The 24,561-nt window shown below is 41.5% G+C and overlaps 1 protein-coding gene across 1 annotated transcript in view; it reads left to right on the forward strand.

The window, feature by feature from the left end:
• The window catches only part of scube1 (signal peptide, CUB domain, EGF-like 1), a 491,162-nt gene that overhangs the window by 262,301 nt on the left and 204,300 nt on the right, over window positions 1–24,561 (forward strand). Inside the window, exon 8 of the mRNA XM_037695765.1 lies at window positions 16,502–16,618. Within this exon, the coding sequence (XP_037551693.1) occupies window positions 16,502–16,618 (117 nt within the window). The remainder of the gene's footprint in view (window positions 1–16,501; window positions 16,619–24,561) is intronic.

The following is a 24,561-nucleotide window of genomic DNA, read 5'->3' on the forward strand; positions in this document are numbered from 1 at the left end:
GGCCACGAGGGAGTCCGAGGGACCAGGAACAGGACCACGAGGAGTCAAGAAACCAAAGGATCACGAGGGGTCCTTTAACAAGCCGAGGAACCAGGAAACACTGGGAACAAGAGGGCAAGGTTAGTACTTGTGAGTAATAGCCTAAAAGGCTTGAAGCACAACTACCATGGAAGGTGATATGCTCCAGCAAAGAGTAGCACTGGACTGCAGCCTTTTGTAGCCGGGGACGCCTCCTCAGTCTGATGGCCGTCAGGTGTAGGCAATTAGCGGCCATCTTGGAGGAGGAGCTGCAGGCAGTGGTACTCTTACAGACCGGGGTTTGAACCAAGGACCTGCTCGCTGAGAGGCAGTAGCTCTACCAGTTGTGCCACCGTGCTGCACTACTTTGATTAATGCAGCTTAAAATATTGAATGGATTGAGTAAAAGAACTGAGGAGAATTTTAAATAAACAGTTCATCCAACAGCTCTCTCTTCGACGTCCTCCTGCACTGCACCTGGGCTGAGCCTCGTTCAGAACCGGTCCGCCTTCTTCTTCTTTCAGGAGAAAATATAAACTCAGTTGGCTCTTTTGTAACCGAAGTAAACACAAGCTAACATTATTAAGAACGTTGATTTACCTGCTTTAAATCAGCTACTGATTATCATGGAGTAAAGTCCGACATTGTTGACTCGGTTCTGGTCCACTCAGCGACCGGTGTGGAGCTGTTAGACAAAGTGGTCCCGCTTGACATCAAATCTGTCGACTCATCCACAATCCAGCCAAAATCCAGCTTTTACTTGTGGTTAAATTGTTGTTAGCTGAGCTTTTTATCTCACAGGAAAGGCACATTCCGCATGCGCATTAGGTGAAGGTACAAAATTCACATCGCCATCTAATGACCTGGCATGGTAACTACAGCAAATTCGGGAGGGTGGGGGGTATTCCTTCGGATGCATGTAAACACAAAATCTGTGTCAACTCGGATCTTTTCCTCTAATTAACATACGAAAAAACCTATGTTTCCCCCATCGTATCCGTGTAAATAGGGCCTTACTAATGTAACACAGGACTGAGGATGTGTATTCCTCCAAGTCTAGCACCCCTCCCTTACAGCAGCCTCCCTGAAGATATGCCCATCTGTGCATTCAAAGCAGTCTTTTAGTATAGAGTCACTGTTTCTTACCCATCTCTTTAATTTCCTTTGTGTTAGTCTGGAGCATCTCAGAAGGGGCAGGTAAGCAGGAGCCAGAAAGATTGATATGTGATCAGAGGGTATGTTTACATGGACATAACTGGATCAAATGGCCGGTTGGAATAAAAGTGTGTCATGTAAACACTCCATTCGGGTTATTTTTTTTGTATTCGGTGCGATCCAATATAATTTGTGATCAGAACGAAACGGGTGGTTTACGCCCATCCGTAACCCAATCAGTGTGCATGTAAACGCTTGATCTGTTCGTTTTTATCTGATCGTGAAAAACTGACCTGACTGCGCATGTGCGATTTTGCCATTTCCGCCTGGTTAATGCTAATAATATTAGCATGTCAGGGGAGCAAAACTGGTCGGTGAGCGACACAACATTTCTACTAGAAACTTTGAAAGAGCTCAAAATGATCTGTATTACCTGTAGATCAGTCAGGGAGTGCAGTAACGTCTCCACCATCATTAAAACCTTTCGCGGGTCCATTTTGGGTGCTCAGGTTTGTTTATGTTCACCCCGGAAGTAGAACTTCTTCTTCTGTGTTTTTTTTAAGGAGAGTTTACCACTCTGCGCGTGTCAATTCTGCTGTTCAGAACAAAGCCCGCTGCATGTAAACGCTCGTCATGAACAGATTGTGCCCATGTAAACAATATATTTGAATTATTCAAACAGAACACATTTCAATCCGATCAAAGAATTCTGTGCATGTAAACATAGCTAGAGAGTCCAAGTTGGGGGCAGGGTATGGCTTTATATGCGTCTTTCACGTTGGTGTAAACACGGTCTAGTGTGTTTTTTCCTCGTATAGGAACGGTCACATGCTGATAACAACTTGGCAGTGTTTTCTTCAGATTTACCTGGCTAAAATCACCAGCCACCACATAAAAATCCTCCAGGTGTTTGTTTTGAAGTGAGTTGATGTTATTATTTAGTTCTTTCAGGGCATTTTTAGCATAAAGTCGAGAGTTTTGTAAAAAGCTGTTATAAATACCACCATAAACTCACGGGGTAAATAATGTGGTCAACACTTCACAGTTAGTTGCTCTAAAGCCTCGGGGCATGTACTGTTGATCAGCGTACTGTTTGTGGACCAACTTTATTTATGTAAACACACACTCCCCCTTCATGCGTCTTTCCCATTTGTTTGCTGCAGCGGTCCACTCAAAGAAAAACTCTTTTGTCTAGCTGTAAGGCTGTGGCTGTATAGCCATGTCTCTGTGAGACAGAGTTCCACACACTCCCTCATCTCCTCTGAAGCACCCACTCTCAGTCGAAGCAGATCCATCTTGTTATCCAAGAAGTGGACGTTGCACAGAAAGAGAGAGGGTATCGGGAGTCTGCCAGTCTTAGTGGTAGATTTCAGCCACAATAACACACTAAAACTCCTGAAAACTGGGATCTTACTGGGAGCCATTGATGCTGCAGATGCTCAGAGGGTGGCCATCTTGGCATTTTGTAATCCTGGCGGGTGGACGGAACAGATAAATATATATATATATGTATGTATATATGTATATATGTATATATATATTTCTCTTCTCTACAATTTAAATTTAAATACTGTAATATTTTAAACAAACAATCCATGCTGCATGGATTGTTTCTCCAAAATATCACAGTAATAAAATTTAAACTGTTTATTTAATGAGAGAGAGAAACTTTGACTTTGACACTCACAACATGCACTAACGGACTGACAAGAGGGTATTTCCATTTTTCAATTTTTGCTCTGTGATGGGTGACAACAAATAGGGCTAATGCTAGCAGTCAATGCCAAAGTTTTAAGCATTTGTATTGTGCCATCAATAGTGTCTTTGAGTATGTAATGAGAATGATGCTCATTTGCTACCGTGCCATATGTTAACTTTATAGCCATGTAACTATCTGAGTTATATCCATTTTTGTTTTCTAATGTCAGTTTGCTGTTGTACCCATTTTGATATCAGTTGACTCCAAATGGTACCTCATGGATGTACAACCACTGATAACTTTTTTAAAGTTTCATTAAGATCTATTCTGTTTTTTGTTGTTGTTGTTGTTTTTTGTTTTTAGCTAAAAACAGGCAAAGTTTACTGTAATAGTCATACTATTAAAACTAGGTATTTTCAAATACTCCGTGCACAGAGTACATGTTGGGCACTTGTCTCGGTTTCTACCTTCCATAATGTAGCTCAGTTTATGTACTACTAGACTGAGATACAGCCATTTTTGCTACTGCAAAGGTTGCACGACGTGAAACCGCAGCCTTTCTGCTGTGGTTCGGACATTCATTTACACGACAATAGCCCTCGTTCTCTCTGAAACTGAAGGTTTCTGAATCTAGGATTCAGAGTAAAGATTTTCAGGGGACCTTCTCTCAGAGGTGTGAAATGCTCCGCAAGTGTGAATTTGCACATGCGTACTGCAGGGGGCTGCAGTCCAAAGTTTCTCTGCACGACAACAGTTATAATAAATGTCAGAGAGCAGTGTTTTGTGCTGCTCACCTTTTTTCAGCATGTAGGAGCAAAACTAATTAAAGCTGCAAGCAGCATTGAAGGCCCTCGCAGCAAAGCACCGCTCCGGCCTTACTGCGACCGCGGGAGCACCAGCGACGCCGCCGGGTTGCCATCGCGAACGCTCTCGTGCTCGTCCCGCACCCGTTCACCAGGGTGCGCATTCGCTGAACCTTCGACATCACCCGTGACCGCGGGAGCTCCAACAACGCCTCCCAGTCGCCATTGCGAATGTTCTCATGCCATTCCTGCACACATCCACCAGGTTGCGCATATGCCGAAACTTTGCAATCACCTCCCACCCATATCAGTATGAGTCTGGCTTCAAGCCTTACAAGTTTGGCTAAAATCTGACTTTCCAGATGGGAGTTATTGTCACTTCCTGTTTTATCGCAAATGTAAAGGACTTCCTTTAGGCTTTTCAACATGTCATATGTTGTAATCAACAGTTAGCAAATATGGTTTCAGTCTTAAATCTTACACAGTGCCAAGCTGAAAGAGTCACCCAATAATCATCAGTTTTTTCTTTGAGTGGGCCGGGCTTAAGATACGTCATGAATCAACAATACCAGTGTGCCTACAAGTGCTCACTGCTGACACAAAAAATATGGTCTAGATCAGATGATGTATCAATGAGATATAACTGTTGGAATTATCTAGGGGGCACACTGGAGTCAAAAGTTAAATAACAATGTGTCTAGAAGTGCTCACTGATCATGCACTATAAATCTGGTACATATTGGATGATAATTCACTGAGCTATTATTGATTAAATAATCTAGGGGGCACACTTGTGTCATATGTTAAACCACAATATCAATGTGTCTAGACATACTCACTGATTATCCACCAAAAATATGGTTCCATTCGGATAATGTATCTCTGAGATATAACTGTTGGAATAATCTAAGGGGCACACTTGAGTCATATGTTAAAGAACAATACCAATGTGTCTAGAAGTGTGCACTGATCATGCACAAAAAAATCTGGTCCAGATAGGTTGCTATATCACCGAGCTATAACTGTTGGAATTATCTAGGGGGCGCACTGGAGTCATATGTTAAATCACAATATCAATGTGTCTAGAAGTGCTCACTGATTACACTCAATAATTGTACAGATTAGATGATGTATTAGTGAGATATAACTCTTTTATTAATGTAGGGGGCACACTGGATTCAAAAGTTTAACCACAATACCAATGTGTTTATAAGTGCTCACTGACCATGCACAATAAATCTGGTACATATTGGATGATATTTCACTGAGATATAACTGTTGGAATAATCTAGGGGGCACACTGAAGTCAAAAGTTAAACAGCAATACCAATGTGTCTAGAAGTGCTCACTAATGACACACCAAAAATCTGGTGCAGATTGGATAATGTATCATTGAGATATAACAGTTTGAATCATGTAGGGGGTACACTTGAGTCAACTGTTAAACAACAATACCAATGTGTCTAGAAATGCTCACAGATGATGCACCAAAAATCTGGTGTAGATAGGATTATGTATTATTGAGATATAACTGTTGGAATAATCTAGGGGGCGCACTATAGTCATACGTTAAACCACTATATCAATGTGTCTAAAAGTGCTCACCGATGACGCACAAAAAATTTGGTGCAGATCGGATGATGTATCACTGAGCTATAACTTTAGGAATAATGTAGGTGGCGCTGTGGAGGCTATTGGCCACTTATCATGGTTACCTGTTCAAGGGGTGGTTAATGATCGATCATAGTGATTTTGTTACACCTTGGCTGATATCTGTGCAATTTAGAGCCAAACATATTGCAACAGCGTCACTTCTTAATTCGCCACGCCCACATCCTCCAGCAAAAACGGTTTGCACTTTAAATCAAGTCAGACCATCTTATCTGTATTCTAAGACAGGATCATCCTGATTAAGTCAAGGGTGTCAAAGAGGGATCATTCCAAGTAAAAAATAATAGTCTTTCTGTTCTGAGGGGGCAGGGCTTTGATAACGTCAAAATATGACCACAGTGGATCGCCAGGTATCCAACAGGGATGAGTCATGCCAAGTTTGGTGCATTTCAGTCTTTCAATGTGAAAGTTATAGTGTTTGGAAATTTATGGCGTGAAGCGCAACTTTGGGGCCTGGCCATGCCCCTTTAACCTAAACGAAATTGAAAGCTTTTGATAACTTTTACTCTCCAATGTCTCAAGGGCATATTAACCAAGTTTGAAGGCAATCACTTAAAATCCCTAGGAGAAGTTTGTTAAAATTTGCATTTAGAAATGCCCAAAAATGACCCTTTGACCCAAAATGGCCGACTTCCTGTTGAGTTTGGACCAGGATTCCAAGAGACTATTTCATAGGTCCTGAGAAGATACAGATGTTCGCCGAGTTTCAGAGTTATTGGTCAAAAAATGGCTTGGGGCTGAGGTTTTAAAATATTCTAGGGGGCACTGTGGAGGCTATTAATATCATGGATTCCTGTTCAATGGGTGGATAATGATTGATCATAGTGATTTTGGTGAACCTCAGTTCAAATCTGTAGAAGTTGGAGCCAAACGTATGGCAACGGCGTTACGTCTACATGCTCCACCCCAAACTGTCAGTGTTGGAAAGCAAGTTACACCAACATGTCTTCGGTCACTGGACACAGTTTCATGCTGATCAGGTGACATGGGTCAGATAGGGACAGTTCAACGTAAAACTTTACACTTCCTGTTGTCAGGGGGCGTGGCTTAAATTATGTCATGATTTGACCATTCATTCTTGCAGAGGACCGGATGTGGATCAATCACTGAAGGTTTGATGTCTCAGACAGTTTTTGTGTAGGAGCTATTAGCGCTTTGTTTTTCATGGCGAGATGTCAAACTTTGAGGTCTGGCCACGCCCCTTCATTATGCTCCGGTTTGCACCGTTTTGATAGCTTTTCGTCATCCATGCCTTTTGACCAAAATGGCCAAGTTTGAAACCGAATGAGCGAAATCTCTAGGAGGAGTTCGTTCAAATGCGGAGGCTGTAAACCGCCAAAAAGGTGTGAAAAGTGGGACGACATTCTGAAATGTCCGCCTTCCTGTTTATCATACAACATTGGTGCCAGAGGGTTTTCTGTGCAACTTGGGGAATTGGACAAGCGTACCAAATTTCATGTTTCTACAACAAACTAAGGTTAATGCGGAGGGTATTTTGAAAATTTCCAGGTGGCGCTCTTGATCCGGTTCTGTTGCAATTTTTGCCACCCCCTTAAAACACGTAATTTTTCACCAGTCCTGATGCTTCTGCCAAATTTGGTGACTTTTGGGATATGCTAAGGCCCCCAAAACGCCAATTCATTTGGCAAAAAAAATTGCAACTCGGGCATGAACAGAGCAATTACAATAGGCCTTAACAGCGCTTCGCTGCTCGGGCCTAATAAAATCCAAGGTCCAAAGAGACGTTAGTATATTCGCCAATTTAGACGTAAATGTCATGCAGACGCTGCATGCACATTGAATGCATCTGAGCCCTGCATCCAGGTTGCCAGATAAAGTTAAAATATCTTATTTACCCCTCCTTTTCTGTGCACACGTTCAACAAGCACAACACACACCTCATCTTAGAATATCTTTACTCAGCAAATATGACAGTTTAGGTCAAAATACTTTCATTTAAAAGCCACAGTACTATATAGTTCATCATTTCTTATCTGGCAACCCCACTGACATGGAAGCCACAGCATTTTAGTGTAAATCAACTCCTTGTTTTGTTTATTACCCCCAATTAACATTGAAAAAACACTAACATTTCCGGAGGTTGTTCTCATGTAAATGGGGCCTTATAGTAGGTAGATCACTTTGACTGGGTCATTATAAAAATAGCTTGCACACTGAAATGTCTGGGCACCCCGATCTAGTAGGTGCTTTCTGAGGGGTCATGAAAAATCCATTTAGTGGTTCATGAGATAATTTGCCAACAGTGCAGATGAACGAAACACATACATATATGTGTTGTCATCAACGTTTGACCTTCAGCCAAGGATGATAATAAAGCAAACAGCAAAACAGAGATCAGGGGAGAATGTTGGAAGACAGATGTTTTTACCCATGAAGGAACACAAACAAATTTAACAACCCATTCTTGTTTTGGCAGCTATGGCTAAATGGTTAGAACAGTCATACTCCAATGCAACAGTTGGGGGGTTCGACTCCACCAACCGTCACATGCCGAAGTGTCCTTAGGCAAGACACTGAACCCCTTATTGCCTCCAATGTGTGTCCCATCGGTGTATGAATGTGATAAATCACTGATTAGTCTCTTTAGGGGGCAGTACGGTGGTGCAACTGGTAGAGCTGCTATCTCTCAGCGAGAAGGTTGCCGGTTCAACTCCCGGTCCGGGGGGCCTTTCTGGGTGGAGTTTGCATGTTCTCTCAGTGCATATGTGGGTTTTTGCTGGGTACTCCAGTTTCCTCCCACAGACCAAAAACATCCATGTCAGGCTGATTGGTAACTCTAAATTGTCCCTAGGTGAGAGTGAGAGTGTGAATGGTTGTTTGTCTCGTTTGTCTCTATGTGGCCCTGTGATAGACTGGAGATATGTCCAGGGTGTACCCCACTCCTCACACAGTGATTGCCCGACATGGGCACCAGTGATCCTCGTGACCCAATATGGAAAAAGAGGGTAAAGATAATGAATGGATGAATAGTCTCTTTAGAACATGTTCAATTAGTTTTGTAGAGATCTAGTAGAGTGCTGTATGAATGGGTAAATGAGGCACAGATTATAGTATAAAGAGCTTTGAGTATCTTGATAAGATAGAAAATACTATATAAGTACAGTCCATTTACCATTTACAAAGACCAGGTCTGGTATACAGCCAAGAAAATTTTGCAATTAGTCAGAAAGGCGTTGATCTATAAAAAAATTTCTACTTCCTGTTTTTTTTTTTAAATTCCCCCATTATTCAATCAATCAACCTTTATTTAGACAGGTAAATCCCATTGAGCCTTGAGGACTCATTTACAAGAGAGACCTGATTTCAACAAAGAAAGATGACAACAATGGACAACAGCAACAACAATAAACAGTTATAAAAAGTCATAATACAGGTTTTTTTTTTTGTTTTTTTTTTTACAAATAGGATGGCTAAAAGGAATAGGTAACAAAAAAAAAAACTGCTAGATTCTAAGGCAAATGTAGAAAACTAAAAACAGGAACATGTCTGCATTGGTCCCTGCCAGGAGTCCAACAGATTCTTAAAGCCACATAGAGAGGTCAAGGCCGAGAGCTACAAATCTTTTTGTAAGATATTCCAGGAAACAGGAGCGGAGTAGGAGAAGGCCCTTTTGCCTAGTTCAGTCTTCATTGAGGGAACACTGCAGGTAATAATGTCCTGAGAGCGCACACTGTAGCTGCACTCACGCAGTGACATGTAGGAGGAGATGTAAGAAGGTAGCAGACCAAGAAGTGATTTAAAGATGAAAATGTACCAGTGAGAGAGACTGCGTGAAGTTAATTATGTCCAGTTAACCAGTGAATACAGGTTGCAGTGGTGGGTACGATAATCACAGCCAGTTATGAATCTTAGTGCACCATGATAGACAGCATCCAACATCTGCAGGGTTCTTGTAGGAGCGTTCATGTAAATAATGTCACAATAATCAATTGAGGGAAGGAAAGTCACAGATACAAGGCGTTTTCTAGCATTCAGGGTTAGACAGGATTTGTTTCTGAAAAAGAAACCCAGTTTAACTTTCAGTTTCTTTACCAAGTTTTCCACATGGAGCTTAAAAGAGAGATGTGAGTCAACCAAGATACCCAAATATTTATAGGAATCAACAAACTCAATGGGGACACCATTTGAGGATAAAATCGGAGGAAGAACTGCTGGGACCAACTTCCTATTTGAAAAAAAGCATCCCTTTGGTTTTGTCGGCATTTAGGACAAGTTTGAGGCGGAATAAATCAGTCTGGATGTAGTTGAATGCAGAATTCAAAAGCTGGAAAGCCTTAGCAACAGTTTTAGCTCGACAATAAACAACTGTGTCATCAGCATAGAAATGTACGGATGCATTAGGGATGTTTTTACCTACATTATGTATGTAGATTGTAAAGAGGGTGGGTCCTAAGACTGAGCCTTGTAGTACACCATTGTTGACTGTTAAATAACTGGAGGAAGTACAATTATGTTGAACACATTGCCTCCGGTCTGAAAGATAGTTAGAGAAACAACCAATGGTATGTTCTGAGAAACCAATTTCTGAGAGTTTATGACACAAGATGTTATGATCCACATTGTCAAAAGCTTTAGACAGGTCTAAGAAAAGTGTAACACAATAATCCTTAGCATCCAGTGCTTCAACAACGTCATTAAGAACCTTCAGTGAAGCAGTGGTTGTGCTGTGTTGTTTCCTGAAACCAGATTGATGTGGAGGTAAGATGCAAAATGAGTCCAGGTACTTTTTTATTTGAGAGTTTATCAGTTTTTCTAGAACCTTGGCTAAAATGCAGAGTTTAGAGATTGGTCGATAGTTGTTCAGTGAGGTGGGGTCACCTCCCTTCAGCAAAGGAAGAACAAAGGCTGTTTTCCAAGTGTCTGGGATGGGGTTTTGTCTTATGGAGAGATTGAAGATGTGGGTCACAGGGACTGTGATGATATGAGCAGCCAACCTTAAGAAATAAGGTGGAAGTTCATCTGGACCTGCAGATTTTTTAGGGTCAAGATCTTTTAACAGTTTATTAACCTCACTGACTGAGAATGGAGAAAAAGAGAAGCTGTGATTAACTGAGGATTGACTTCTAGGAGGGATTTGATTTGTAGAAGTTTGGTTATTGGGGGGGGGGGGGGGCAGCACGGTGGCGCAACTGGTAGAGCTGCTGCCTCTCAGCGAGCAGGTCCCTGGTTCAAACCCCGGTCCAGGGGCCATCTGGGTGGAGTTTGCATGTTCTCTCCGTGCATGCGTGGGTTTTCTCCGGGTGCTCCTTTTTCCTCCCACAGTCCAAAAACATGCATGTTAGGCTGATTGGTAACTCTAAATTGTCTCTAGGTGTGAGTGAGAGAGTGAATGGTTGTTTGTCTCGTTTGTCTCTATGTGGCCCTGTGATAGACTTGCGACCCGTCCATGGTGTACCCCGCCCCTCGCACAGTGATTGCTGGACATGGGCACCAGCGACCCCCGTGACCCAAAATGGAATAAACGGGTAAAGATAATGGATGGATGGATGGATGTTTATTAGGGGAAGTGGCTGATTTTCTGTTAGTAACTGTGTCAAATAAAGAACTAGAAGCAACAAAATGTTTGTTGAAACAGTTCAGGATCTCGTGCTTATTTGACACAGGAACAGAGTTAATGAGAAGTTGTGATGGGAGGTCAGATGATTGGGGGGTGCCTGAGAGAGATTTGATGGTTTTCCAGAATCTGTTAGGGTCATTTAGATTTTTGGAGGTCTGAGATAATAAATAGTTGCGTTTTGCTGCTTTGACAGCAGTTGTACATTTATTCCTCATCTGTCGAAAACTCAACCAATCAGTGTCTGAGTCAGATTTTCTCGCTGCAGCCCAAAGATGATCTCTCCTGTGCAGGAGGTCAGCTAGCTCTGGAGTAAACCAGGGGCTGTCTCGTCCCTTTATTCTGAACTGACGAAAAGGAGCATGTTTGTTCACGAAAAAAATGAAACTATTATGAAAATAGTTCCAAGCGGAGTTCACGTCATCAGTTAACAGAATATGATGCCAGTCAAAGTGAGACAGATCCCAGAGGAATGACTGTTCACAAAAATGTTTCAGATCCCTTTTTTGAATTAATCTGGGCTTAGAAGGTGGAAGTTTAATATCTCTCAAAGCAGCTGTCACACAATGATCACTCAAAATATCAGCGAATACACCTGTACCAGGGAATTTGTGAGGCATATTAGTTAGAAATAGGTCAAGATGGAGGATTTTTCAGGATGGTTTTTGTTTAATCTAGTGGGAGAGTCGATCAATTGGGTAAGATTGAGAGACAGGCAACATTCCTTGAATTTATAACAGAAGGGGGTTGACTTACACCAATCAATGTTGAGGTCTCTAGCCAAAAGGATCTCTTTGAATTTTAAATTACCAAGGAATTCCATCAGTGCAGACAGAGCCTCAGGTGATGCTGAGGGGGGGCGGTAGCAGCAGACTACAGTTAAGATCTGACATCCATTCAAGGTGATGTTTACAGATAAGGCTTCAAACTGGTTTGGAATTGTTTTAGAAGACACAAGATTAGCAATCAAAGAATCTCTGATGTAAACACCGACCCCCCCCCCCCTTTTTTTTTGACGATCACAGCGGTAGATGTTAAATCCATTGATTGCCAGGTCATTATTGAGTACAGATTTGTTGAGCCAGGTTTCAGAGAAGAAGATAACATCTGTCCCAGAAGAACTGACCAGAATTTTCAAAGCATCAAGTTTTTTCAAAAGGCTACGAGCGTTTACATGCAGAAAATGAAGCCCAGACACGTTCTTAAAGTCATTTGGTGTGCTGTAATTAGTGGGGGGCCCAGGGTTGGGTTGAATCCCTGAGAGCAGTAACAACATTATTATCAGACATTTTCTTGAGTTTTTTGTGACTGGTGTAATTACAGGAGTTAACAGTGTGACAATTAGCCCCCATAATCGAACCATGAGAAACATTAATGAAGATGTGATCATTCAGAACCCAAAAACAGTGAAAGTTGCAGTGATGGACAGATTCAGGTGTATTAACAAGATTCAGTGACTCCAGATACTCTGAGAACTGAAAATAGTGACAGTAATATGAATGATACAGAAAAGTTTCAGACCATAAAACATCACAATTCAAATGGGCAAACAAACCCGACGAGGTGGGCCAACTGCAGTTTGAGTTGGGCTGAGGGGGGCTCCGACCCCCCCAGTGAAGATGGATGGATGCTCCCATGGGAAACAGAAGCTGGGTCCAGAATCAACAGGCCAAAACAGAAACATAATTTGCAGCAAATAGCAAGAGCGAGCTGCCGGAAAATCCTTAATTATTGCTGAAATTTCCAGTTTCATCATTCTCAATATGAATACGTTTTTCTTCATTCATACACACATTTTTTGGGCTTCTTTTGAACAGCGATAATAAGGAAGTGTATGTTCTGATGCATGCTCAATAATCCAGGTAGAAAAATCTAAAAAAGTTCAATCTGGTCCTCTGGACATTCAAAAAACACAAAAAACAAAGCAAAAAATGTAGATACGTTTCATCTTTCATCCGAAAGACTTCCTCAGTCTGAGGTGCTGTATTCAGCTCAATCTCTTAAATAGCACCGTCTCAGAGTGGATCAACCAGTTTGCTGCTGACAACCAAAACCAACTGCTCACATGGTCAAGAAGGACCATCAGCCTAACAATGGATCATTAGCACACTGATGGCTGTTTACTATTCATAGGGGGCTGAGTGATACTAGCAATAACAGCAGTGTAAGAGGGGGAAGTTGAACCCGGAGGCCTCCACCCCTGTTTAATGATGGACAATTTCTTTTCACAAAGATGGCCTCCTTTACTCCTCTCTCAAACCATTGTTCCTCTCTGTCCAGGATGTGAACATCTTCATCCTTGAAAGAGTGACCGCTGGCCTGGAGATGAGTGTAGACCGCAGAGTCCTGGTCTGATGATGTTGATCTTCTGTGCTGGGCCATCCTTTTGGCCAGTGGCTGTTTAGTTTCCCCGATGTAAGACTGATCACAGCCCTCCTGACACTGAACAGCATACACAATATTACTCTGTTTGTGCCGGGGGACTGGATCTTTGGGATGAACCAGTCTTTGCCGTAATATAGTTTGTGGTTTAAAAGCCACTGGGACGTTATGTTTAGAAAATAAACGTCTCAGTTTCTCTGATACTCCTGCAACATACAGAATGACCACTGGTCTGGGTTCTTCCTTTTCACCTGATGGCTGACTGGAGTCCTGTTTGGGTTTCTTCTCTGCTTTCAGGAAGGCCCAGTTAGGATATCCACATTGCTCTAGAGCCTATCTTGTGGTTATGGGAGTCAAACTGCAAATACTGGTCTGTGTGGGTGGGTTTGTGGTACACCTCAGTTTGCAAATGTCCTCTATCAGAGACTGAGACCTCACAGTCCAAGAAAGTCAACCTGCCATTTTTTACATCTTCTCGTGTGAACTTGATGTATTTATCCACAGAGTTGATGTGGTCAGTAAAATGTTGGACTTCCTGAGATTTAATTTTAACCCAAGTGTCATCATCATACCTGAACCAATGACTTGGTGGTGTCCCTGAAAAGGACGTCAAGGCTCTCTTTTCTACCTCCTCCATCTACAGGTTGGCAACAATAGGAGAAACTGGAGACCCCATAGCACACCCATGTTTCTGCCTATAATATTGCTCCCCATATGTGAAGTAGGTTGACTGTAGGCACAGTTTCAAGAGTTGACACAGTTGTTCTGTGGAAAGTGTGGTCCTGCTGCTCAGAGTGGTGTCTGATTTTAATCTTAAACTGACCACCTCTACTGCATCATCAACAGGAATGCACGTAAAGAGTGATGTGACATCAAAAGAGACCATTGTTTCATCAGTCTCCATGCTGACATCCCTCACCTTATCCACAAAGTCCATGGTGTTCTGTATGTGGTGTTCTGAGCTGCCAACTAAGGAAGGGTATATCTCTAAACAGCATGATGCTGTTAGTTAAATATGTAGAAAATGTGTTTAAACCACCATCTCATAAACAAACAGGGAACCCCCTCCCCCAAAATCTAAGCAACTACTATTTAAAACTTTTTATGAAGTGTACTTTTAATTAAAGTATTTCAATAAACATAACTCAATGTAAAATTTCAGGCCCCTCAGCAGTGTCTCAGGCTCTTTGGGCAAGGCTTTACTGAGCTTTGCTAAACCAGCCGTAGCTAAGCAGGTAAGCTAGAGTTACCATGAGCTTGTGTTTGGTTGAAGATCAGCTCAGGCAACATTCACAAGTCCAAGCAAACTTTATCTGCACCACATACAAGAACATTTTTTTAATGAAAATACACACAATGCCTCCACACATTGTTTTTTAAACTCAGCCCCAGTGGACTAATTTTATTTTTCCATCTCCTTACCTTAAACTTACCTCTTTATGTTAGATATTTTGTCCCTCATGGAAACAGAACTGACATTTCAGTTCAATTCAATTCAGTTTATTTCTATAGTACCAATTCAAAACAAATTTGTCTCAGGGCACTTTACAGAAACATTCATATACAGTACATAGAAAAGCCATTTAGTAAAGTTATCTGTCTAAGGAAGACAGCAGATGCATTGAATGATCACTTTGTTACAGTTTCCCATCCTAAGCAAGCACTTTTGACCCAAAACATTTGGGTCAAATAATACAACAAGAACATCCTATGTTGTTGACACAAGGGCACACTCACTTTGAAAGTTTATTATTTTGAATAAAGTTTGATTTGACTCATTATGTATAATCACTGTGTTAATGTCTATAAACTCTCTGTCTTCATTAAAGTTAGAATGTTTTGAAATAATTTCTTCATCCCTGTGTTGAAAAATTTATATGAAAAACACAAGAATACATTATGTCTCACTGGGATTTTGTGTGTTCTACGCATAGGTGTTGCAACAATTATATGTGAAGGGGACATGTTCCCCCCACATTAAAAAAAATTAGTCATTTGAAACACCCTGCACTCCCCACCCCCCACACACACATACCAAGAAATATTAGTTTACCCAGGGCTTTCTACTTTGTGTGACTTTGCGATTGAATCCATTCCACTTGAATAATAAGAGAATTCTCAAACCACTAAAGGTCCACTCCAGGTTTTCCTGGTTACCTACACCAATTCCATGCAGTGTTTAATATAATAATAATAATAATAATAATAATAATAATAATAATAATAATGTGTATGTATTGTCATCATTGTATGTTCCCATACAATGGTGAAATTGGCTTTCTGCATCATTAATCCATCCACCAGCAGGTGGAGCAGTGGGCAGCTATTGAAAGTGCCTGGGGAGCAACTGGGTTGAGGTGTCCTGCTCAGAGACACCACGAGATGTGCAATGACTGGGGATCGAACCCAGGACCTTTGGGTCCCGAGTCGAATACCCTGCCTCTATAACATCTCCTTGGTTATCTGCCTTGGCAGATATGGGAGAGGAGAGGGAGAAACCTCTGTTTTGAACACTATGTTTGTTCTGGCAGTTTTTGATGTGGGTGGGGGGTCTAGGATATGTGAGAGAGATGGAGCGTGCTCTATTCGTACAAGGAGAGCTGTGTGGTCAGACTTCTTGTGCCATGTTCTCTAAAATAGTTATTGAATCAAGCAGTGTTTCTCCTACCATTATACAAGCAGGGTGCCCCACCCTGTCAACAGAACTGAGTGCCCTCCCTACTGAACACCCCCACCCCATGCACGCAACTCCAACACTGTCGGTACAAACAGCATGCAACACAGAACACAGTCGTGTCTCAATCACCACTGTCTCCCCCCGACAAAAATCACAAAAGGGATGGGTGCCCTGCCAAGGCAAGTAAAGTAGGGGAGACACTGATCAAGTGTTTACTCATGTAGGTAAACATAGATGTTTAGCAACCCATTAAAATACAGCAGAATGCAGGAAATGGCATTTACTTTATTCAAAAATTTAAGGGGGAGGACCCCCCCCCAGACCCCCCCCCCCACACACACACACACCAGTGTGTCCCCTCTCACATTACAAATGCTTCTGACGTCACTGGTTCTACCATATTAAGCTTTGTTTCATTTCATCCTTCAAGGTCTAGACTTTTATTATGATTTCTAAGCAATATCTTTTATATTAAGAATTGTTTTCTTGATCTTTTTAAAAACACTTTTTTGATTTTACAGAGACATGCGCTGTAAACAACGGGGGCTGCGACAGGACGTGTAAAGACACTGCCACGGGGGTGCGCTGCAGCTGCCCTGTGGGATTCACACTGCAGCCTGATGGCAAAACCTGCAAAGGTTAGTAAAGACGTGAACGTGCTTGTGGATACATCTGGTCCAGAAGCTGTATCTATGGCCAGTCGGGCCAGATTGCTACAACTGGTATTTGACTGATGTAGAGCCAAGGCCTGAGCCAACCATCCATTGAAACTCTAACTATTAATGGACTTCTGTCACAGCCAGTGGAACTGTTATTGCCTGTTGTTTTTGTTGTCTTTGCTTTGGAGCAATTCTCTTTCCCCGACAGCTCAACAGTAAAGCCAGTAATGGTGGTCTGTGGAAAAGATGCCATACAGCATGAACAAACATCTTAAATAGGTCACTAAAGCATTCGGGCTTTACTCTAAACAAACACCTGAAGGATTCTTATGCATTCAGAGCCTCAAACATGAATCTGGAGACAGCAGGGCTTTTTGTGTAAAATGCAGATCTAACAAAAATATATAATTCAGTGTATGTATTCACCATAAACAAAGTGCTGTTATGAATATTGATGGGGGTCAAAGGTGGAGGCTCCTCATAAAGTTCACTGCTTTTATTCTACAGTTTTGAGAGTGTTGAGCTCAAGATTGCTTTGACTGCACCAGCAGGCCAGCTGACTCCTAACCATCCTGGATGAGGCTGATGATGTTTTTTTTTTTAATCTGTAAACTTGAGTTGTTTGATAGAAGAATAATTCCTGGCTCATTTGTGTAAAGGGAGAATGTAGAGGGGACAGTAAACTAACTTGGAGGGATCCAGTGTTGATATTTCGCTTGCTTAATGCTATGTTTTCTAGCCTAATTTGCTGCCTCTTGTATGTCAGAGTGTTTGTGATCCTCCATCACTTTCAGTTTGCAATCGAATGGGAAGAACACTATTTTATGTTTGAAGTTTTAAAGACTGAACTATGTTACAAGCATAATTCTAGACCAGGTTTGTAAATGTGCCTTTGTCCAGAAGGCCTATGCACAGGGCATTGGCTGCATTATAGCTTTTTATAGACTGTCCTTAAAAGACAACACCCCCCCCCCCCCACACACACACACACACACACACACACTTGTGTCAAAGATATGCTCTTTAAGACAGATAACTCAAGATGCTATAGCAACAAAGCATGTTGGTCACATGACAGTAATATTGGCGTTTGCTTATCTGAACCTGAGAGCCTTGTGCAGCACAAGTATTCTTTATATATTTTGTAATCCTGTTTGTGGGCATGTGTGTGAGTAGGTGTGTGTATTTACAAGATGACTGTTAGGTGGTGTGAGAATGTGGCATGTAGGTGTGTGAAGCCTTGAGACTGAAGTTGTATCAGGGCTGGCAGGCAGGCGATGTGTCGGCAAACTTTGAAATGTTTGAACAGTGAGGCCCACAGCTTTGCTCTCTCCCCATATCTCCAACTCCTGACATCACCACAGTTTCAAAAACAGTGCCATCTAGCGGCAGATGCAGTAATTACAATCAACAAAAGTAATAAATGTTACAAGCACAAAACAGATGCATTACAATTATGCAGGCATTAGATGAATACACTGCATAAGAAAATGTCTCTAAACAAGAAACAATCTAACTCTGCCAACTCTTCCGAACCACTCCTTAGCTATGAAAGGAGGGGGAGATGATCGTGGATTTCAGATGGAGTAACCCCCACCCCCCACCCCCCCAAACATGGGAGGATCTGCAGTGGCAGTGGTCTCCAGCTACGACGGCTCAGTGGTTAGCACTGTTGCCTCACAGCAAGAAGGTCCTGGGTTCAAGCCCCAGTTGGACCTGGGATCTTTCTGTGATGAGTTTGCATGCTCCTCGTGTGCATGTGTGGGTTTTCTCCAGGTACTCCGGTTTCCTCCCACAGATCAAAAACATGCATGTTAGACTGCCTTCAGGCCCAGGCCTCTTTTGGAAAAAAACGATCTGTAATCTCAATGGGATTTGCCTGATTAAATGTTAATAAATACAAGTACTTGGGTGTACACCTGAATGACAATCTCAGGTGGAGCAACAACACCACCAGCCTGATCAAGAAAGCTCATCAGAGACTCTACTTCCTCAGGTGGCTGAGGCGGGCTAGACTGGGAAGTTCAGTCCTCACCTCCTTCTACAGGTGTGCAGTGGAGAGCATCCTGTGCTCCAGCATCAACGTGTGGCATGGAAGCTGCACAGCTGCAGAAAGAAAAGCTTCGCAGAGAGTGGTGAAGGCTGCACAGAAGTCTGTTGGAGTCAGTCTCCCCACCATCACAGACATCTACACCTCCAGATGCAGGAAGAGAGCCACCTGCATCATGAAGGACCTCACTCACACAGCACACACACATTTTGCCCCGCTCCCCTCAGGAAGGAGGTTGAGGAGCATTAAGTGTAGAACCACTAGACTGAGGAACAACTTCTACCATGAAGCTGTTAGACTCATGAATCTCTAACCAGAATAATCACTGCGAAAAAAATCACATCATGTTGCTGCTGATCTGTTTCAATGTTGATGAGTTCATACGTGCTCATGTGCTTACACAGACTTATGTTCATGTTTGTGCTGATGTTCAATGTAATGTTTTTATGCTATTAGTGCTTAGTGTATATTTAGTTGATGTTTTTCTTAGTTCATATCTTAGATGTTATTACTGTTTTTCTTTTACATTTTATTGTTGGATGTAACTGGGACCCTGTGTACATAATTTTGCTCCACCACATGTACCACATGAGGTGCGAATGACAATAAAGAATCTCTGACTCTGACTCTGATGATCACTCGAGGCCGAGGTCCGGGCAATGGCCTTCTGCGAGTCAGCAGCCTGTATGTCAGACAGAGGCTTGTCCACCCTAAGGAGAAAACACCCATACACAAACAGAGTGGCGTAGTGTGTGCGGTCCAGTGCAGCGAGGACTGTCCAGACCTCTACATTGGAGAAACTAAACAGCCTCTTCACAAATGCATGGCTCAACACGGGAGAGCCAGCTCTTCAGGACAAGATTCAGCTGTTCACCTCCACCTCACAGATAAAGGACACTCTTTTGAGGACCAAAATGTGCACATTTTGGACCGAGAACACAGATGGTTTGAGAGTGGGGTGAAGGAAGCAATTTATGTAAAAAGAGAAAAGCCGTCTTTTAACAGAGGAGGAGGCCTCAGATTTCCACTTTCAAAAACATATAATGCAACTTTAAGACCGATTCCCAGCCAGTTTTCACACCTGATGGGAACAGAGGGGCCTCGTCTGTGAATTAGAGTGACAAAGACTTTAAGAAACCTTGATATTGATCTTCTTCCTGTAGTCCACCTGGAGCTCTTTCCTTTTTCCAACCTTGAGTTGCAGGTGGTTCTGTCCACCACACCTCTGTATTCTGCTTCCTGGTCACCAGTGATGCAACCCACAATTGCAGAGTCATCTGAGAACTTCTGTAGATGGCAGGATTGTGAGTTGTACCTGAAGTCCGAGATGTAGAGCGTGAACAGAAACAGCGAGAGGACCGTCCACTAAGGAGCCCCTGTGCTGCTCAGTATGATGTCCGAGGTGATGTTCTGCCACCTCATATACTGTGACTGACCTGTGAGGTGGTCTCCGAACCAGGTGACCAGTAATGACTCTTATTGTGCTGCCTGTCCTATCCAGGTGCATGTAGGCTCTGTGCAGCAGGTAGATGATGGCATCATCAACACTGCGTGGCTGGTATGCAATCTGTAGGGGATCCAGATATGGTTCCACCACTGATCTGACGTTCTTCAGGACCAGCCTCTCCAGAGACTTCATGGCATTTGATGTCAAGGCCATAGGTCTGTAGTCACTTTGTGAGTTTGGTTGGTTATTTTTCAGCAATGGGACCAGGCATGTTGTTTTCCACAGAGCAGGGACCACACTCATGCTCAGGCTCTCTTAAGGTTTATATCAGCTATATCAATCTGAAACTCTAAAGCGATTGGCAATGGCTTTGTTATCCCCCGTCGTGGGGTGAATCTGTCAGTCTATCTGTTCATGCATGTTCTGAGCATGTTAACTTGAAAAATAAATGAGCTACTGACTTCCTTAATTGTATGTGGCTGTATCTAGGCATAAGAAAGGAACCTTTTGAAAATTGGGTTTGCACATCAAAATCCAAAATGGCTGCTGTCATAAATGTATATAAGTTTATTTTTGTGAGCTCAATATCTTAAAAAGTAAGTAACATGCTAATTTCCATTTTGGTATGTGGCAGCATCTTGGTTTTAGGAAAGTCACTATCAAAGATTTGGGTTGCCACGTCAAAATCTGAGGTGGCTGCAGTCATTTATGAGCCATAAACCCTATATGATGTATAGCTTCAAAAATAGGCAATATTCTGACTTCCATTTCATTGTGTGGCTTCATCTTTGTGTTATGAAGCTCACTATCAAAAATTGGGTTCAAAGTCAAAATCCAAGATGGCTACCACCATATATTTTTATATTTCGGCCACCTGATCATTTGAAGAAGCTATACTTTATAGATTTTATATTGGTTAAAAGGATAGATTCCTCACATGATTGGGGTGGTTGAAGATTAATCAATGGTTGCCATGTCTACCAGTGGCCACCGCCTGACTCCACCATTGTGCCTGGTGGTGGATAAAATTGCTTCATCCACTCGCCAGGATCCGTAACTATTCACTGCCTTGGACAAGCAGAAAAAAAACTTTCATCGCTTCTTATACACGGTGTAACGCCTACCCACTTGAATATCTTACACCAAAAATGTTAAATTCCCGTCCCGAAAAACTTGAAAAACTCAACTCAAAAACTACAATCTTTCACTAATCAAATTCCTCAGCAGCAGGGGACATTGGCATATGGCTTGTTTCTTTGGCAAATTAAAGAGAGTCTATTGGACATCCCTATCTTGTTGAGCAACAGACAGATAAATAATCAGTTTGTATAATTTGTTTTGAAAACACACTGTGCTTTATGACTGGTGTCATAGCTGATAAGGTTTAAGTCTCAACATCTACTAAACAGAAAATCACTTCAAAAATGACTGGATTGTACCTTATATATGGATTGTACATTATATACTCTCCAAACCTTTGGCCCAAATTACATATTAGTGATTTTTGTCATATATGTTTTGTTTCATCTCACACTCCAAGTAACAATGAAGGACATATAAGCTGGAACTGAGCAGGTAGCCTAGCTGATGCTGTTTATATTTTTTAAAGACCTCATTTAGGCCAGCTGCTACTGGACTTTTTCACATTAGTTTTGTTCTGATGTTTTACAGATTTAAATTCAGAGCTGAGCTATTGATCATTGCATTGCACAACTGATTACGCCCAAAAGTCTATGTAGTAATGTAATTACTTGTTCAAGGTAAAATTAGGATGCTTGGATAGGATACTTGGTTTTTATCCTAATTTTAAGTTAATCTTAAATTAAAAAGACTTTTTATGTAATCAATGAGGTATCTAAACTTTCAGAAAACTACAAATGCTTCCTTATTTTTATCTGAACAACACACCAGACAGCTGCAAAATGTTATGTTTGGTGAGAGAGGTAAAAAAGAACCCAAAGATCACTGTGGCTGAGCTCCACAGATGCAGTAGGGAGATGGGAGAAAGTTCCACAAAGTCAACTATCACTGCAGCCCTCCACCAGTCAGGGCTTTATGGCAGAGTGGCCCGACGGAAGCCTCTCCTCAGTGCAAGACATGAAAGCCTGCATAGTTTACCAAAAAACACATGAAGAACTCGCAGACTATGAGAAATCAGATTCTCTGGTCTGATGAGACGAAGATGAACTTTTTGGCGTTAATTCTAAGCAATATGTGTGGAGAAAACAGGCACTGCTTTTCACCTGCCCAATACAATCCCAACGGTGAAACATGGTGGTGGCAGCATTATGCTATGGGGATGTTTTTCAGCTGCAGAGACAGGGCGACTGGTTGCAATTGAAGGAATGATGAATCTGGCCAAGTACAGAGGAAGAAAACCTCTTCTAGACTGCTCTGGACCTCAGAGTGGGCTGAAAGTTCACCTTCCAACACGACAATGACCCTAAGCACACAGCTAAAATTACAAAAGAGTGGCTTCGGAACAACTCTGTGACCATTTTTGATTGGCCCAGCCAGAGCCCTGAACTAAACCCAATTGAACATCTCTAGAGAGACCTGAAAATGGCTGTCCACCAACGTTCACCATCCAACCTGACGGAACTGGAGAGGATCTGCAAGGAAGAATGGCAAAGGATCCCCAAATCCAGGTGTGAAAAATTTGTTGCATCATTCCCAAGAAAACTCATGGCTGTACTAGCTCAAAAGGGTGCTTCTACTCAATATTGAGCAAAGGGTCTGAATACTTATGACCAGGTGATATTTCAGTTTTTCTTTTTTAGTAAATTTGCTAAAACATCTATATTTCTGGTTGTTTTTTTGTTTTGTCATGATGTGGTGCTGAGTGTACATTAATAAGAAATAAAATGAACTTTTTTGATTTTAGCAAAAGGTTTCAATGAAACAAAGAGTGAAAAATTTAAAGGGGTCTGAATATTTTCCGTACTCACTGTAAATGGTTTCCAACCCCGTATCTGAATTAGCTGCTGACAAGTACAAAAAGTCACATCTTGTCTGCAGATCGTATTTCAAGTTTAAACCCAGCAGCTTGTACAAACACTTCTGCTCAGTTTCTTCAGATAATTTGCATTTCCTCTTGCAGAACCCAGCATTTACAGTGGAGGAAACCAAACTGTCCCCCTCTGTTTTTTAGGCTGGAGTTGAATGTCGAAGATAAATGGGAATGCAGACCACCTGTACCACACCCACATAATTTGGTTGTTGATCAACCCCCAGGCTTCATGAATCTGGTACTTGGATTGGTCTCGAACACAAACGAGGCAGAACACGGTCAACTAGACAAAAAGTCAGTCAGGCTTAGGATGTCCAACCCAGAACCAGAAGTTTGAATATAGCATCATAGCATACAATTAGTAATCACAGAGAGCGTAATAGGCCCTTACTATGTATCAAGTAAAAAAAGAAGAAAATGATACTTGGGATTATATGTGGTTCTCTAAGTAAGCATGTTCAAAAATTTAGGTAGTGCTGAGAGACCTTGACCATCATCAGGCAATAATAAAAGGTACAACAGGTGGCTATAACATGAGCTTCTAATCTAGATTTAGGTTTATTGTCATGCAGGCCAACAATGCAATGAAATGCTCAGGACAAGGAGAACCGTCTCGACTCACCAAAAAACAACAAGAAATACAAAAGCGTGAAAGAAAAAGAAAAAAACAAACGAGATGGGTCTGGGATGGAGGGTGGAAAGGATTAAAAAATATATTTTATTTATTTTATTTTTTTATTATTTTTTGTAAAAAGTGAAGATAAAAAAATAATTAATAAATGGTGCCAGCTTTATCATGAAATCCTCTTTTCACTTTAATAACTTTATTAAATAATCTGTTAAATTTAAGTTAAAGTTAACTAGTTAGTTAAAGTTAACTACTAAGCTACCTCAGAGTTAACACATTTGTTGTCGTTAAAGTTAACTCAGCTGAAAAAAATCATAAAAACACACAAAATTATTGGATCTCTCAGGAATATTTCCCTCAAACATGTTTAAAGACGAGATACAGCCTTTCGTTCAAATTTAGTCTAACCCAAAAATGTACAAATCGCAAAACGTGAATTAAACTTTAAAACAAAGCTAAAAAAAAAATCTGCATACAAGAAACAAAACCATACATGAAAACCAAACAATACAAGTATTGACACAACGAGTACAAATACATCAAATGATAAAGAAAACCTATAAACATTTAAATATAGATGTTTTTGTAGAATCTGGTTCATCAGAGATTTAATAGTGAACTAAAGTTCATTAAAAGTTCATTAGCAGGATTTATATATATATACAGTAGCCCCTCGCTACTTCGTGGTTCGTTTATCTGAGCTGAAATCATAACATTCTGTGCTCTTTGAGTGTTTAGAGTTTAGAAACATTGTTTAGAATATTGCAAGAGTGTGGGAAGCGTTTAA

This window comes from Nematolebias whitei, chromosome 22 (genome assembly GCF_014905685.2).
Source record: "Nematolebias whitei isolate Nwh7 chromosome 22, NemWhi1, whole genome shotgun sequence".
NCBI classification, from domain to species: domain Eukaryota; kingdom Metazoa; phylum Chordata; class Actinopteri; order Cyprinodontiformes; family Rivulidae; genus Nematolebias; species Nematolebias whitei.